This window comes from Dendroctonus ponderosae, unplaced genomic scaffold, assembly GCF_020466585.1.
Source record: "Dendroctonus ponderosae isolate FM_Combo_2020 unplaced genomic scaffold, Dpon_F_20191213v2 Dpon_F_20191213_9, whole genome shotgun sequence".
Lineage (NCBI taxonomy): Eukaryota > Metazoa > Arthropoda > Insecta > Coleoptera > Curculionidae > Dendroctonus > Dendroctonus ponderosae.
The window spans coordinates 7,443,998-7,456,757 of record NW_026019116.1 but is presented as its reverse complement, the minus strand read 5'-3'; the positions used below and the strand labels follow the sequence as shown (position 1 = coordinate 7,456,757).

The following is a 12,760-nucleotide window of genomic DNA, read 5'->3' as shown; positions in this document are numbered from 1 at the left end:
ATTTTGATAAAAGGGCTTAAATTTTACATAATTTTCAGCTCACCGACGCAAAGAATGCATCGAACTCATTGAAAAACATGCTAGAAGTCTCAGATCCGAAATACTAGTCATTTTCGGCATATTTTAAGCGTTTTTTGAGCGTTCATGATCTTTAGCCGACGATTTCTTCCTTATTGTTGAACCAAACACTTTATAAATGCATATTTGTGACCTTCTTACATTATATTATATATCTTAAGCATGCTTGCCCAAAACTGTTGCAACTTTGAGCTGTCGATTGCATTAAGAACCTCAGGAGTCCATGGTAGACTTCTACTGTTTATGGAAATCTTGTGGTGGAAGTTGAAGGCAGTGGTTCCAATGGATGAAAAACTGATCGACGTCTTTCAGCAGTAAATCATTCTATAACTGCAATTATTCAGCATACTTTGAATGTGCAGACGACATGGCCATCTTGTGAGCGTCCTGCGAACTCTGAGGCTCAGAAGATCAAAGATGAATTGATTGATACGCGCTATTCGATATGCCGACGACACCGTCATCGTTTGAACCATCGAGCATTAAGTCCAAAACTTTCTGTTTTGAAGCGCAAAAGAGTATTTAGCCATTTAAAACATAAGATTTTTTGTGTTTTCAAACATCGGTCTTTGGTGGCAACACCTTCCGAAACCATTAACTAAGGCAAATTTGTCTAAAACAACCATCCATTCAAACTGCCTGCAATAATTCTTTCAACCTTGCGGCCTTATTGGCTTTAAAGCTGAGCTCAGTCTCGTCGACTAATTAGGATTCGGGGCCCCTCATCAAATTTCATATTCAAACCGCACTCCCAATTTACCTTTATCTCTTGTCACTATTAAATGAATTAGCAAAAAGCATTCCGTGCCAATTATTCATTCCAGGCTCGTGTTCTCCAGGCGTTCTAGACGATCCCAACCTGGAATCTCTCGAAGGACCAGCGCTTTTTACACATTCGCTCGGTGACTTTGAAAGTGCGAAACGAAGCTTTCGGCTGCTGTCTTCTAAAACTTTTTAAAAGAGCATAATTGCACGAATGAACCGCCATTACTTTTTTTCTCATTCACATCTGATTGTCGCTTAAATTCCTACGTAACATATGTATTTGGTAATCCAGGCGTCCGTTAAATATGTAATTATAATGCAATTATTGCTCAAAGTCCGGAATGGTAGTGCATAATAGCACAAATAAGGTAATTAAGGCAGTTTGCAATGGTTTGAATAGTTGCATGAGGAAATTTCGGAGCTAAAGTTAATCCTATTTTTGCGCGCCCTCAAAGCGACTTGCAACCTAATCCTTACACGTCCTTAATTTAGTTATTCAGTATTTATTTCCAGCTTAGAACTTGAAAGTAGCGGCAGCTCTTTTGTTCCTTTCAGCAATTTTAACAAGCAATTGTTCCCCTAATCTGCTTCCCGACTCCCGAAATGGACGGAAAATTGCTTAAGTGGTCGTTTTCCGGTCCGCGGGTAAGTGCGAGTTGGGCTACGGCGGAATAACCATAAATGATAAGAATTTCATTGAGGAAATCTCATTTAACAGCAGTCTTTATATATGAAACGTTCGTTCCTGGAAACCCCACATTAGCATACCGAACAATAGCTGACAATTAAGGAAATCAATATAATTTCCTTTTTTGTGTAGCTTGAATTTGCTGGCTGAATAGGTTCACATTTTTCCGCCAGTTTGCTTTCTTTCAATTTTCTTCAATGTCTTTGCAAGGTTTCAGTTCAATTGTGCGACTCCAATGAATAATTCCATTGCATAAAAGCAACGGTAACAATTGCTTGGCTGAATCATTTGGTTTTGCGCCATCCTGTCGGTCTATTTCAATTTTTCTTTGCTCGGAATGCACTTTTTAACCGCACAATTTCTTGGACCTTTTGCGGAAAAATTACAATATGCAAACGAAATAAGAAAACTAGAAAATGGGGCGCAATTCGCCAGGCAACATCAGTTTATGACCTGCGGGAGAAAATGTTACGGCGACAAAATCCAACTACCGGCGTAAGCTTTAAATTGAGTTGGGGGCTAAAACGGCCCCGGTATTTAAATCATCCCAAGCAGTCGAGGCGAATAAAATTCCTAATTTAAAATGCGTCTCAAAAGGAAACAATTTGATGGCAAAATGTTATGCTATTAGTGCAATCACGCGCAAAATTGCCACATTTAACTTCAATTTTTAAAACTTTCTTCAGTTTCTTCACTTTCAGKCACTGAAATGGAATTTCTTTGTATTACCCATTTTACAGCAGATTGTTTTACAATTTCGTAAAGTAACGCTYTCGCTTCAAAACGTGTTTCARTCTCTTTAATAAAAAATCGCAYTTTCTGCTCTAAAAAAGTTGAATTTTTGGGAATCTATAGCCGACACCCGCTGCTAAAAAGCTTCAAAACACCATTTGAATCAAACTGCTTTSAGATTTTTSGAAGCTTTGCAAAGCTAAGGTAAAAATKAACGTTTTCACKCAACTGCAGACTAACAAATAGAAAATGTTAATTCCTAGTATTTTGCAAGCAAACTTGAGATTTACGCTCTTTATGGAAGACACTTGAATCTAAAGATTGGCAAGGGTTGAGTGGATTCASGGCAAACCCGGATTTTTGGCGACTTTGTAAATATTTTAAAATTTCWAGTTTTCACGCGACACTTTCGCTGCACATTTCAATATAAAAAATTCCCCCTTCTAACTTCGTGTTTAAAACATGTAGCGACTTTTTTAATTTTTCGAGAATCCACCATATTTACTTGAATCGAATCAATATGAGGAGCTGATATGAATCGCATCAAAATCGGAATTTGAATACTTTGTAGAGAGCAAATAAACGTTCTCACAGAACTGCAAGCTCTCAAATAAAATTTCTAGCTTCTAATCCATTACAAGTACCACCTTGAAATGTTGACCGTTTATAGAAGACACGTGAAATTAAGTAATTCCAGATGTTCGTTTGATTGGCGTCAAAATTGGATTTTTGCCAACTTTGTCTGTGAAGGTTGGACTAAACAGGAAGACCTTCACGTAACTACAGGCTCTTTAAAAAATCCCCAACTTCTCATATAAAGCACGTAGCAACTTGAAATGTTTTCTGTTCATAGAAGAGACGTGGAGCTGAAAACTCTCACAATTTCATTCAAATAGAGTCACGTATGTATTTATAAGAACTCTTCAAATGTGAAACCAAAAATGCATGCATTACATGCCCAATTACAATCTATCCAATATATTTTTCCTTATTCTAATTTAGAGCAAGTAGCAATTTTGATTGTTTACAGTCTACAAAAGACACTGATCCTAAAAACGCCCCAAACATCATTCCAGGAGCTCTAAATCCTGATTTTTCAAAGCCGAAAATGTTGGCCTTAAGGTGAACATTTGCCATGTGCAGGCTCTCCAATAAAAATCGTAACTTCCATTTTAGAGAAAGTAGCAAATTGCAATTTTCACGGCTTATAGAAGAAACGCGGGTCTGAAAACTGGCTAAAGTTAATTCAAATAGCTCCAGGAATTGATTTTTTTGAATTTTTCAAAGTTTTATCTGGCATTTAAGGGTTTAATCTAACTGCAAGCTATTAAAGAAAAATTCCTCACGTCCAATCTGGAGCAAGGCAGCAACTTCAAATTTTTACAGTCTATAGAAAACATGTGTATTCGGAAGTCCTCAGGATTTTATTCAATTTGCAGCGGCATTTTTTCCGCAGGCTTTTCGTTGAATGTTCCAGAACAGCAAAACGCTCGATTCTGATATTCCAGTTTCTAGTTGTTCCATCTTTGACACACGCAAATAGATGAAAAACGGCCTTTGATATTCAAATTCCGAAATGCTTTATATGACCACACAGCTTTAATTTCAACGGCTGAAAGCATGAATTATGGATTATTCGAATAGCTTTGGATCTGGTTGGAGCTCGACGACTAGGAGAATTATTAGGCCGCTTTTGATCAGGAAAAATCCTGGAAAACTGGGCTCCAATCAAGCAATTCTACTGTTCCACTGGCTGACACTCCGTATAAGTAGCAAGCTAATGGTATTATTGCAATTCTCGCTAATATTATTCAATTATGTCAATTGAAACCTACATACACACATGCTCGCTACTTGTTTGGGCGATTTACAAAGGTTAAACTAGCCAATCATAATTATTTAATTGTTTGGCAAATAAACCGAAAAATCCAGTACCTGTTGGTACCACTCGGTTATTCAAGTGGCGTTGGGAATTTTTTGCTCTATGATTGGCCGATAATTGCATGAATTTCGTTACGGAAGCTGTACAGGATGGTCATTTCCCACACCAAACACCATTTATAATTTGATAATTAAGTGCAAATCCAATCAATTCGCTTGCATAATTGGGTCTCAATTCAACTAGAAACTAGCAGAATTTTCGCGAATATGTTCCAATGCGATAATAGTTAAAAGCTCAGCAGTTTCTGCAATCAATAACACAATTGCATGTCGCATTGTTACGCCGTATCAACATTAATTGCAAATACAATAGTTGCTGCGGTGTTTCAGCTAGAATTTGATGTTTCGGCATCTTTTGAGAATTCAACACTAAAAAGCTCCTGCTAAACCGCTAAAAACTTTTTTTTAGTTTCAGGCGATCCCACAGGAGTGATATGCCCTCAGGGGATGTTCAAATGTCCAGAGGGCAAGTGCATACCATCGCTATGGGTTTGCAACTACCAAAAAGACTGCGAAAAGGGAGAAGATGAATTCCAACAGTGCAGTAAGTTTTCGAGTTTGGTTTTACCATTATCGGGAAACAAACAAGATACTGTAAAAGCCCTGCACTTTCTTCAAATAATTAATAACTTCTGTGCTTTCCAGCTCCTCCAGATTGCGAACCAGGCCAACTAACATGCAGACAGTACATATTCAACAAAACATTCTGTATTCCTCCGCATTACCGATGCGATATGAACGTAGACTGTATAGATGGTTCGGATGAGTCCGAATGTAGTAAGTCTATTTGCTGAAGAAAAACAATAAATCAATTAAAAAAAGCATTAATCTAATCCCTTCCTTTCGAATTGTTTCGTCCAGGGCCGAAATAATCCAACCCCTGTTTGGCCGCAAAATTAACGATATTTTGCCACGTACTTGGGCATAAATTTGCGATGAAATACGTCGGGAATCGGTCGTTAAGAACAGCCCAAGCCGGCTTTAACCCATTTTTCTCAAGAGAAACATTTTGAAAACCCTGAAATTGCGGTAACGGATTTGCAAAAAAAGAGGACAAAAGGGAACGTCTTTCTTAAATGAGCGGTTCTCATTTTACGGCAGGATGGGTCTTAAAATGTCTTAACGTTAAACAGGGATTTTTCCGGGACTGGAATTCGGAAATAGATTTTTCCAGATCTCGTAATAATTAGCGAAGCGAAACCTTTCAAAGTAACCGGCAGGTTTACCGAAATTCAAAGCCAGCAGGGCAACATTTCGAAATTGCCATTTAAATAAATCGTTTTATACTCATTTAATGCTTTTGCCATTTATTTAATTGTTTTCGTGTTGTTTTGTGGGCGCGGAATTATCAATTGTAATCCTTCCTTGATGGATAAAGCTACAAATTGAAAACTGGTGTTTTTTGCGCTCAGTTGATTTAATGCAAATCTTTATATGAGTGGGAAACTTCAGTTTCACAAGAGCGTTAGAATCCGAACAGGAATTTTTGAGCTAATTCTGACTACTCGCGTTCCTTTGGGGTTTTCAGTATCTTTTGTTTTGTTCAGTTTTTATACATTTTCACCTGCAGAACCAATTAATACATTTTAAATTAAAAAAATGACAAGAAAATTTATTTCTACAAGAGGAATGTCTGGGGCCAAAGTATACCGAATTCTTTTGCTATGACCGGCGTTGACATGCTGAATAAAATCACATTTTAGTGCGATTTGGCTGAAATTTTCAACACGTTTAGCTGCTGATGTTTGCTCTACCTGGTAAAAATCTCAAATCGCTACTCGGTCAAACTTGCAAGTTGTGCGTTCTTTAAGTAAGGGCGGTTAATTGTGTAAAAACATTTATTTTTAGGCCGGCTTTGACACAATGGGGAAAACTTTGGTTTGTTGCGATTGGACTGCCCATTGCAGTTCTTCTAGGCCCGTGACTTCTCTCTAGGTGGTGAAAATTGCAAGTTGCTATCTAACGTTGCTTGGAAGTTCTGAATTTTTTACCGGCAGGCGATTGGGATCATTGGCAAAACACCCGGTTCGCTGTGATTTGACTGAAATTTTCCGGGGTCTCTTTCTCAGTCTCAAATGAGTTCTTTTGATGGAAAAACGTCAAATTCCTTTCTTTATTTAATTTGGAAGTTGCAAATTTTGCTAGCCGATAATTTTGAACGCAGCATTGACATCGCTGAACAAACTCACGTGCGGATGCCATTTGGGTGCAAATTTGAGCGCTTTGAGCCTCAATTGTTGTTTTCAGTTGGTCAAAGTTTCTACTTAAAATAATTCAAAATACTTGCTTAATGTGGCTTGGGAGTTATGAATTTTTAAAGAAGGCACGTAATGGTGCAACACCAATCAATATAAGGCCAGGAGTCGCATCATTGGCAAATATCCCTGAATATTGCGATTTGACTGAAAAATTCATCGGTTTAAGTTTCAAATGACTTCTTTGGATGGGAAAGATTTCGATTCGATACTTAATCTGGCTTGGAAGTTATGGACTTTTATAGAGGGCCCGTAATTGTGCGGAGAACATTCCTTTTGAGGCCAGCATTAACATCACCGGTGTAACTAGCACTATGTTGCAATTTGGCTGAAATTTTTAGAACTTTCAGCCTCAAGTGATTTCTTTATATGGAAAAATTCTCAATTGGCTACATGACCTCATTTGAAAGTTGTGAATTTTTAAAGGGGGACGGGTAACTTTGTGAGATACTCATTTTGAGGCATATTGACATCATTGGTAAAGCCCACTGTATGCTGAAATTCGGCTGCAAATTTCAGAGAGTTTTGCCTCAAATGAACTCTTTTGATGGGAAAATTTTGAATTCGCTGCTTAACTTGGTTTGGAAGTTGCAAACTTTTAAAGGCTGGCGAGCAATTATATGAAAACATTCAATTTGAGGTCCGAATCGGCCTCATTGAAGAAACTCACCAGCTTGCGCCATTTGGCCCAAAAATTCCAGGCTTTCGGTCTCAACTGTTTTTAATCAATGGTGAAATTTTGAAGTTGCTACTTATTGTGGCTTGGAAGTTGTGAATTTTTGAAAAAGTGCGTCTGTTTTGTGAATGTAGCCATTTCTTATCAGCCTTGACCTCGTTGGCTTACCTCAGGGTTTTGCTCGATTTTCCTGAAAATTTCACAGCTTTTACCCTTGACTAGTGTCTCTTGGTGGTGACAATTTCAAGTTGCTTCTTAATGTGGCATAGAAGTTATGAATTTGTAAATAGAAAACTTGCGCTTAATATTCCCTTGGAAAATAGCTCTAAAATTAACTCTTGAATCACTCACTCCGTCTCTATTCTTATTCTTCGAGTTCGTTGGGTTGCGATATTATGTATATCTTTGTTCGCATTATCAATGCCCTATCGAATGGGAGCTTTTTTATTTTCAATAAGGAATACATAAGGGATAAGAAGATCGCTGAATTGAAAACTGGAAAAACGGTCCGAATATTCACCTACGCTATTCGAGAATGTATTGATGGAAATTTTCTTTTATTTCTCAGATTCCCGGCCGGGACGATGATGAAATTTTGTATTTTCATTTATTGGCTGGCGAAACGGGGGTTGGGATAATAGAGACAAAGCATTCATGAGCAGAAAATTGAGATTTATTCGTGATCGTAATGCTTTTTCAGCATATCGCAAATGTCAGCCTGATGATTTCCATTGCGGCCCCAAACCATCCGACCCGTGTATACCGAAGGAGAAAAAATGCGATGGATATTTGGACTGTAGAAGTGGTAGAGATGAGCAAGGCTGCGCCGGTATGTCTTGCAGGCTGGATCAGTTCAGATGCGCAAACGGTCAGAGGTATTAAACCAGACAATGCAGTTTTTCTGAGCTTCACTTCCATTTCCCATTGAACAGATGTATCGAAGCTGCTCAGAAATGCGACCATAAAAACGACTGCGGCGATAACTCAGATGAGCAGGGTTGCAACTTCCCAGTCTGCCATGGAGTCCAGTTCAGATGTGCGAATGCTCTTTGCATACCAGGCGCGTTCCGGTGCGATGGATATCAAGATTGTAGCGATGGTAGTGACGAAGTCAACTGCACAGCCATTGCATGTCCAGACAACAAGTTTCTTTGCCCTAAAGGTCTGGAGGATTCCACAAAGTTGCGAAGACTCTAATGGAAGGTTTGCCTTGTAGGTAGTTCCGATGGCAAATATAAATGCATCCCGAAAAACAAGCTGTGCGATGGAAAGAACGACTGTGAAGATCATGCTGATGAGGAGGCTGCCTGCTCCAAGCTGGCGTGTCCTTTGTTGACGTGCGAACACAAGTGCCAGGCTTCTCTAACAGGTGCAAACATTTCCTTATGAGTAGCGAGCTTAAAGATTAATCTGGTCAAAGATGGACATCTTCAAGTGGATTGGTGTCTAGTAATGCATTTTCCCGCTTGTTCCAGGTGGTCAGTGCTACTGCCCAGAGGGAAAGATTCTGGCCTCCGATAACAAAACCTGTGCAGACCGAGACGAATGCGCCCTTTGGGGCTACTGCGACCAACTATGTACAAACAATCCGGGCAGCTACAGCTGCCTCTGCGCCCCCGGCTACAAGCTGAAGAACCAAAATCGATGCATTGCCGATGATTCCAGCAATATGCAACTCTACTTTGCTCACGATAAAAGCATCTTTGTGATGAACCCTTCAGGGAGCAGTATTAGGGTGGTGGTTAACACAACTGGGGCGAGCGGTTTGGACTTCCACTACAAGAAGAACGTCATGTTCTGGTCAGATGTTAAAACGAAAAGAGTACGCCGCTCTAACTATAAGCCAGCCTTGCCAGCTTTTGACGATTTGTTTTGCAGATTCACTCCCAACAGCTGCGGATAAATGGCTTCGACGCTATAGAGCAAGACATCGTTCTACCAGGCACTTGGCTTCCAATAGCTATTGCTGTGGACTGGGTGGGAGAGAAGCTCTACGTAGCTGATGCGATTGGGCAGAAAATCGACGTCTTCGAACTGCAACCGCCCACAGCGGATCATCGCTGGCACGCCATCGTTCTGAGCTCCAATCTGAGCAATCCGGCCGATCTGGCTTTGGACCCTTCAGTAGGCTTGATGTTTGTGGCCGACAGTTCGCAGGTGTTAAGAGCTAATATGGATGGAACCAATTCAGTTTCCATCGTTTCTGAAGCTGCCTACAAAGCATCTGGTATAGCTGTGGATATTATTGCCAAGCGCGTCTTTTGGTGCGACTCTCTGCTTGATTACATTGAGACTGTCGACTATGATGGTCAGAAGAGGTTTTTAGTCATCAGGGGCCAACAGGTGAGAACCAGGAATATAAAATTGTCGCTAGTAAAAAGTCACCTTTTTTAAAGTAAGGGTAAGTTTGGTCTGTGACTTGCATTTGAGACACCCTGTATCAATTGGTGTTATCTTAAAATGAACTAGACGTTAGTATCTACAACTTTGGTGTTTAACATTTTCCGCAAAATTTCAAATTAGATGCTAAAGCGGGGTGGCCAATGTCCAAAACATGTGCATTTGGGCCCGGAGGTTTTTCCTCTGGTTTCTCTCTCATCTTTCTTCCTATGCGCATTTTTCATGTAGCTCCTCTCCTAAGTGTATTTTCCCTCGATGTTGATGTCTCACCTTCTTTCTTAGCTTGTAAACGCATTTCCTTCTGTACATCCCCCTCTTCTGGGTGTCTTCCTATTGTTCTTCTCTCCCTTCCAGACATCCTTTCTCCTGTTCCTCTTTTGATCCCTGTCTTAAGCGCCGTTTGCCTCGTTGGTCTTTTTCTTCAAAACGAACATGTCACTGTTAAATTCGTAACAATATGTGAATATTCAGGTGCCAAGCCCGACTCGATTGGCCCTCTTCGAAAGCCGAGTCTACTGGACGGACAGCACCAAGCAAGGGGTGATGTCAGTGGACAAGTTCGACAGTTCTGGAATACAAACCGTATATAGAATGAAGGACATTCGCGACCCCCGAGCTATAAAGGCGGTCCACCCCTTGGTGCAGCGATACGTTGGGAACCCGTGTGGAAACAACAACGGAGGATGCCAGCACATGTGTATCGTCACCCAAACTGAGGTGGTCAGAGGAAAGTACCCGCCAATCTTAGGTGAGAACCCACTTTAGGCCCTGGACATCTAAATGGACCGATTGGGTGCTTTAGGCTACAGATGTGCCTGTAACATCGGCTTCAGGCTGGGGCTGGACGAGCAGACCTGCGACTCTGTGGAAGACTTCCTCATGTACTCCCAGCAAAGATTCATCAAAGGCAAAGTCCTGGACCCGGTGGTGGAGGGATTCAGCGACGCCATTCTGCCAGTTGTTTCACGCAGAGCCAGGCAAGAAGCGCCATCAATCCGGACTGAACCCCGATGAAATTCTTTGCTCCTTTCCAGGTTCGTCGGTCTGGACTTTGATGCCAGCAGCGAGCAAATCTACTACTCAGATGTGCTCCAAGACGTCATCTACCGAGTGCATCGCAATGGAGACTCCAAGGAAATCGTGCTGGCCTCTCAAAATGAAGGCGTAGAAGGACTGGCTGTCGATTGGGCTGCAAAGAACCTCTACTACATCGACAGCCGCAAGGGAACCCTTAACGTTTTATCCACCCGAAACGTCACCTACCGCAGAACGCTGCTGAAGAACCTCAAAAGGCCAAGGGCTATAGTGGTTCATCCCAACCGAGGGTTCTTGTTCTTCTCCGAATGGGACAGACCTGCGAATATTTCGCGAGCGTTCACTGATGGTGGGTGGTTCGCTTATAGAGGCTCAGGAATAAGAGCGGTTTTTTGCAGGAACCAACTTGACGGTTTTTAAAAATTTGACCCTCGGCTGGCCTAATGGTTTATCCATTGATTTTGAGACGGACCGCCTCTACTGGTGCGACGCTCTGCTGGATCACGTGCAGCACTCCAATCTGGATGGAACCGACATTAAAACCGTCAATTCCAGACTGATCAGGCACCCGTTTAGGTGGGTACCTACCTAGAGAATGGAGATTTAGACCAATTAACCCTCCTTCCTGCAGCATAGTAATATACAAGGAATTCATGTATATAACCGATTGGAGACTGGACGCGATCATCCGACTTCACAAGCTAACGGGCGAAGGGGAAGAAACTCTGGTCCGTGAACCGCAAACCAATCGGCTTTATGGTGTGAAAATCTACTCAAGAAGTGAGCAAAACGTCACGATGAACCATCCGTGCCATAGCGATAATGGAAATTGCCAGAAGCTATGCTTCGCCTTGCCCATGGAGAATGGGCATTTGATGTCCAAGTGCGGTAGGTTTTCGTTTTTGGTTTGCTCTGGCTGGTCTTCCACATGGATAATTCAGGGTGCCCATATGGGGAGCGTTTGATGGAGGACCAGAGAACGTGCCAAGCCGACCCCAACCATGAGCCGCCCGTTCAGGCCTGCCCCAACAGCTGGGACTTCACCTGCAACAATCAAAGATGCATTCCTAAGTCGTGGGTGTGCGACGGAGATGATGATTGCTTGGATAACAGCGACGAGGAACAGAACTGCACCAGTAGGTGTTAAATGTAGCCTTTTCCTGCACAGGATTGAATTGAAACTTGCTTCTAGAACCCACCTGTAGTGCTCAGGAGTTCCAATGCAAATCCGGCCGTTGTATTCCGCTCACCTTCAAATGTGATGCTGAGAACGATTGCGGCGACTTCAGTGATGAGACTGGTTGTGTGAATGTGACTTGCAGCTCTACTCAGTTCCATTGCGATAACGGCAGGTGCATCCCCAGCAGGTACAGTATTTTGAGCTGCACTAGATGGGTGGTAAACTAAACGGGATTTTCCAGTTGGAAGTGCGACTCAGAAAACGATTGTGGAGATGGCAGCGACGAGGGCGATTCTTGTGCGGAGAAAACGTGCGCCTACTACCAGTTTACCTGCCCCAGGACGGGGCATTGTATTCCGCAGAATTGGGTCAGTTCACTGCAGGTTCTTGTGGAGGTCGGGGTCTTTAATGCGCGAGAACCCACAGGTTTGTGATGGCGACGATGACTGCTTCGACAAGCAAGATGAGCAAGACTGTCCGCCAATCACCTGCAAGTCCAATCAGTTCAAGTGTGCCGATTTGCGCCAATGTGTCCAGGAGAGTTACAAGTGTGATGCCATTCCGGATTGCAATGACGGCAGTGATGAACTGGGATGCCGTGAGTTGTTGGAATTTCAAAATTTCTAATTTGAGACCGTGATATTGACTGCAGCCTCTATTGCGCCTAATCAATGCAACTTGGAGAAACAGTTCCAATGCCAATCGTCCGGAATTTGCATTCCCAAGTCTTGGCACTGTGACGGTACACCAGACTGCGACGATCGATCAGATGAGCCGGAATCTTGCGGAAACATCGACTGTCCTGCCAACTTCTACAAATGCAACAGCTCTCAGTGCATATTCAAGGTACGTTTTCGCAAACCTCCCCAACCAACTGCTCATTTCATTACTTCCGACCTGTCCAGGCTTACATCTGTGACGGCAAACCAGACTGTGAGGACGGATCGGACGAGAGCTACATTCATGCCTGCAAAAAGCCCCCCTTCAGGTAACATCTTGCGCCCCAATGT

At 42.1% G+C, this 12,760-nt stretch overlaps 1 protein-coding gene across 1 annotated transcript in view; it reads left to right on the top strand.

Moving 5' to 3' along the window:
• The window catches only part of LOC109542912 (low-density lipoprotein receptor-related protein 2), a gene marked incomplete in the record, with an annotated part of 133,116 nt that overhangs the window by 17,913 nt on the left and 102,443 nt on the right, over window positions 1-12,760 (top strand). The window contains 18 exon segments of the mRNA XM_048669760.1: window positions 4,614-4,748; window positions 4,850-4,981; window positions 7,836-8,010; window positions 8,068-8,297; window positions 8,352-8,504; window positions 8,611-8,957; window positions 9,014-9,478; window positions 10,007-10,283; window positions 10,338-10,512; window positions 10,570-10,919; window positions 10,969-11,146; window positions 11,202-11,458; window positions 11,512-11,706; window positions 11,763-11,937; window positions 11,992-12,118; window positions 12,177-12,348; window positions 12,403-12,596; window positions 12,656-12,738. Of these exon segments, the coding sequence (XP_048525717.1) occupies window positions 4,614-4,748; window positions 4,850-4,981; window positions 7,836-8,010; window positions 8,068-8,297; window positions 8,352-8,504; window positions 8,611-8,957; window positions 9,014-9,478; window positions 10,007-10,283; window positions 10,338-10,512; window positions 10,570-10,919; window positions 10,969-11,146; window positions 11,202-11,458; window positions 11,512-11,706; window positions 11,763-11,937; window positions 11,992-12,118; window positions 12,177-12,348; window positions 12,403-12,596; window positions 12,656-12,738 (3,820 nt within the window).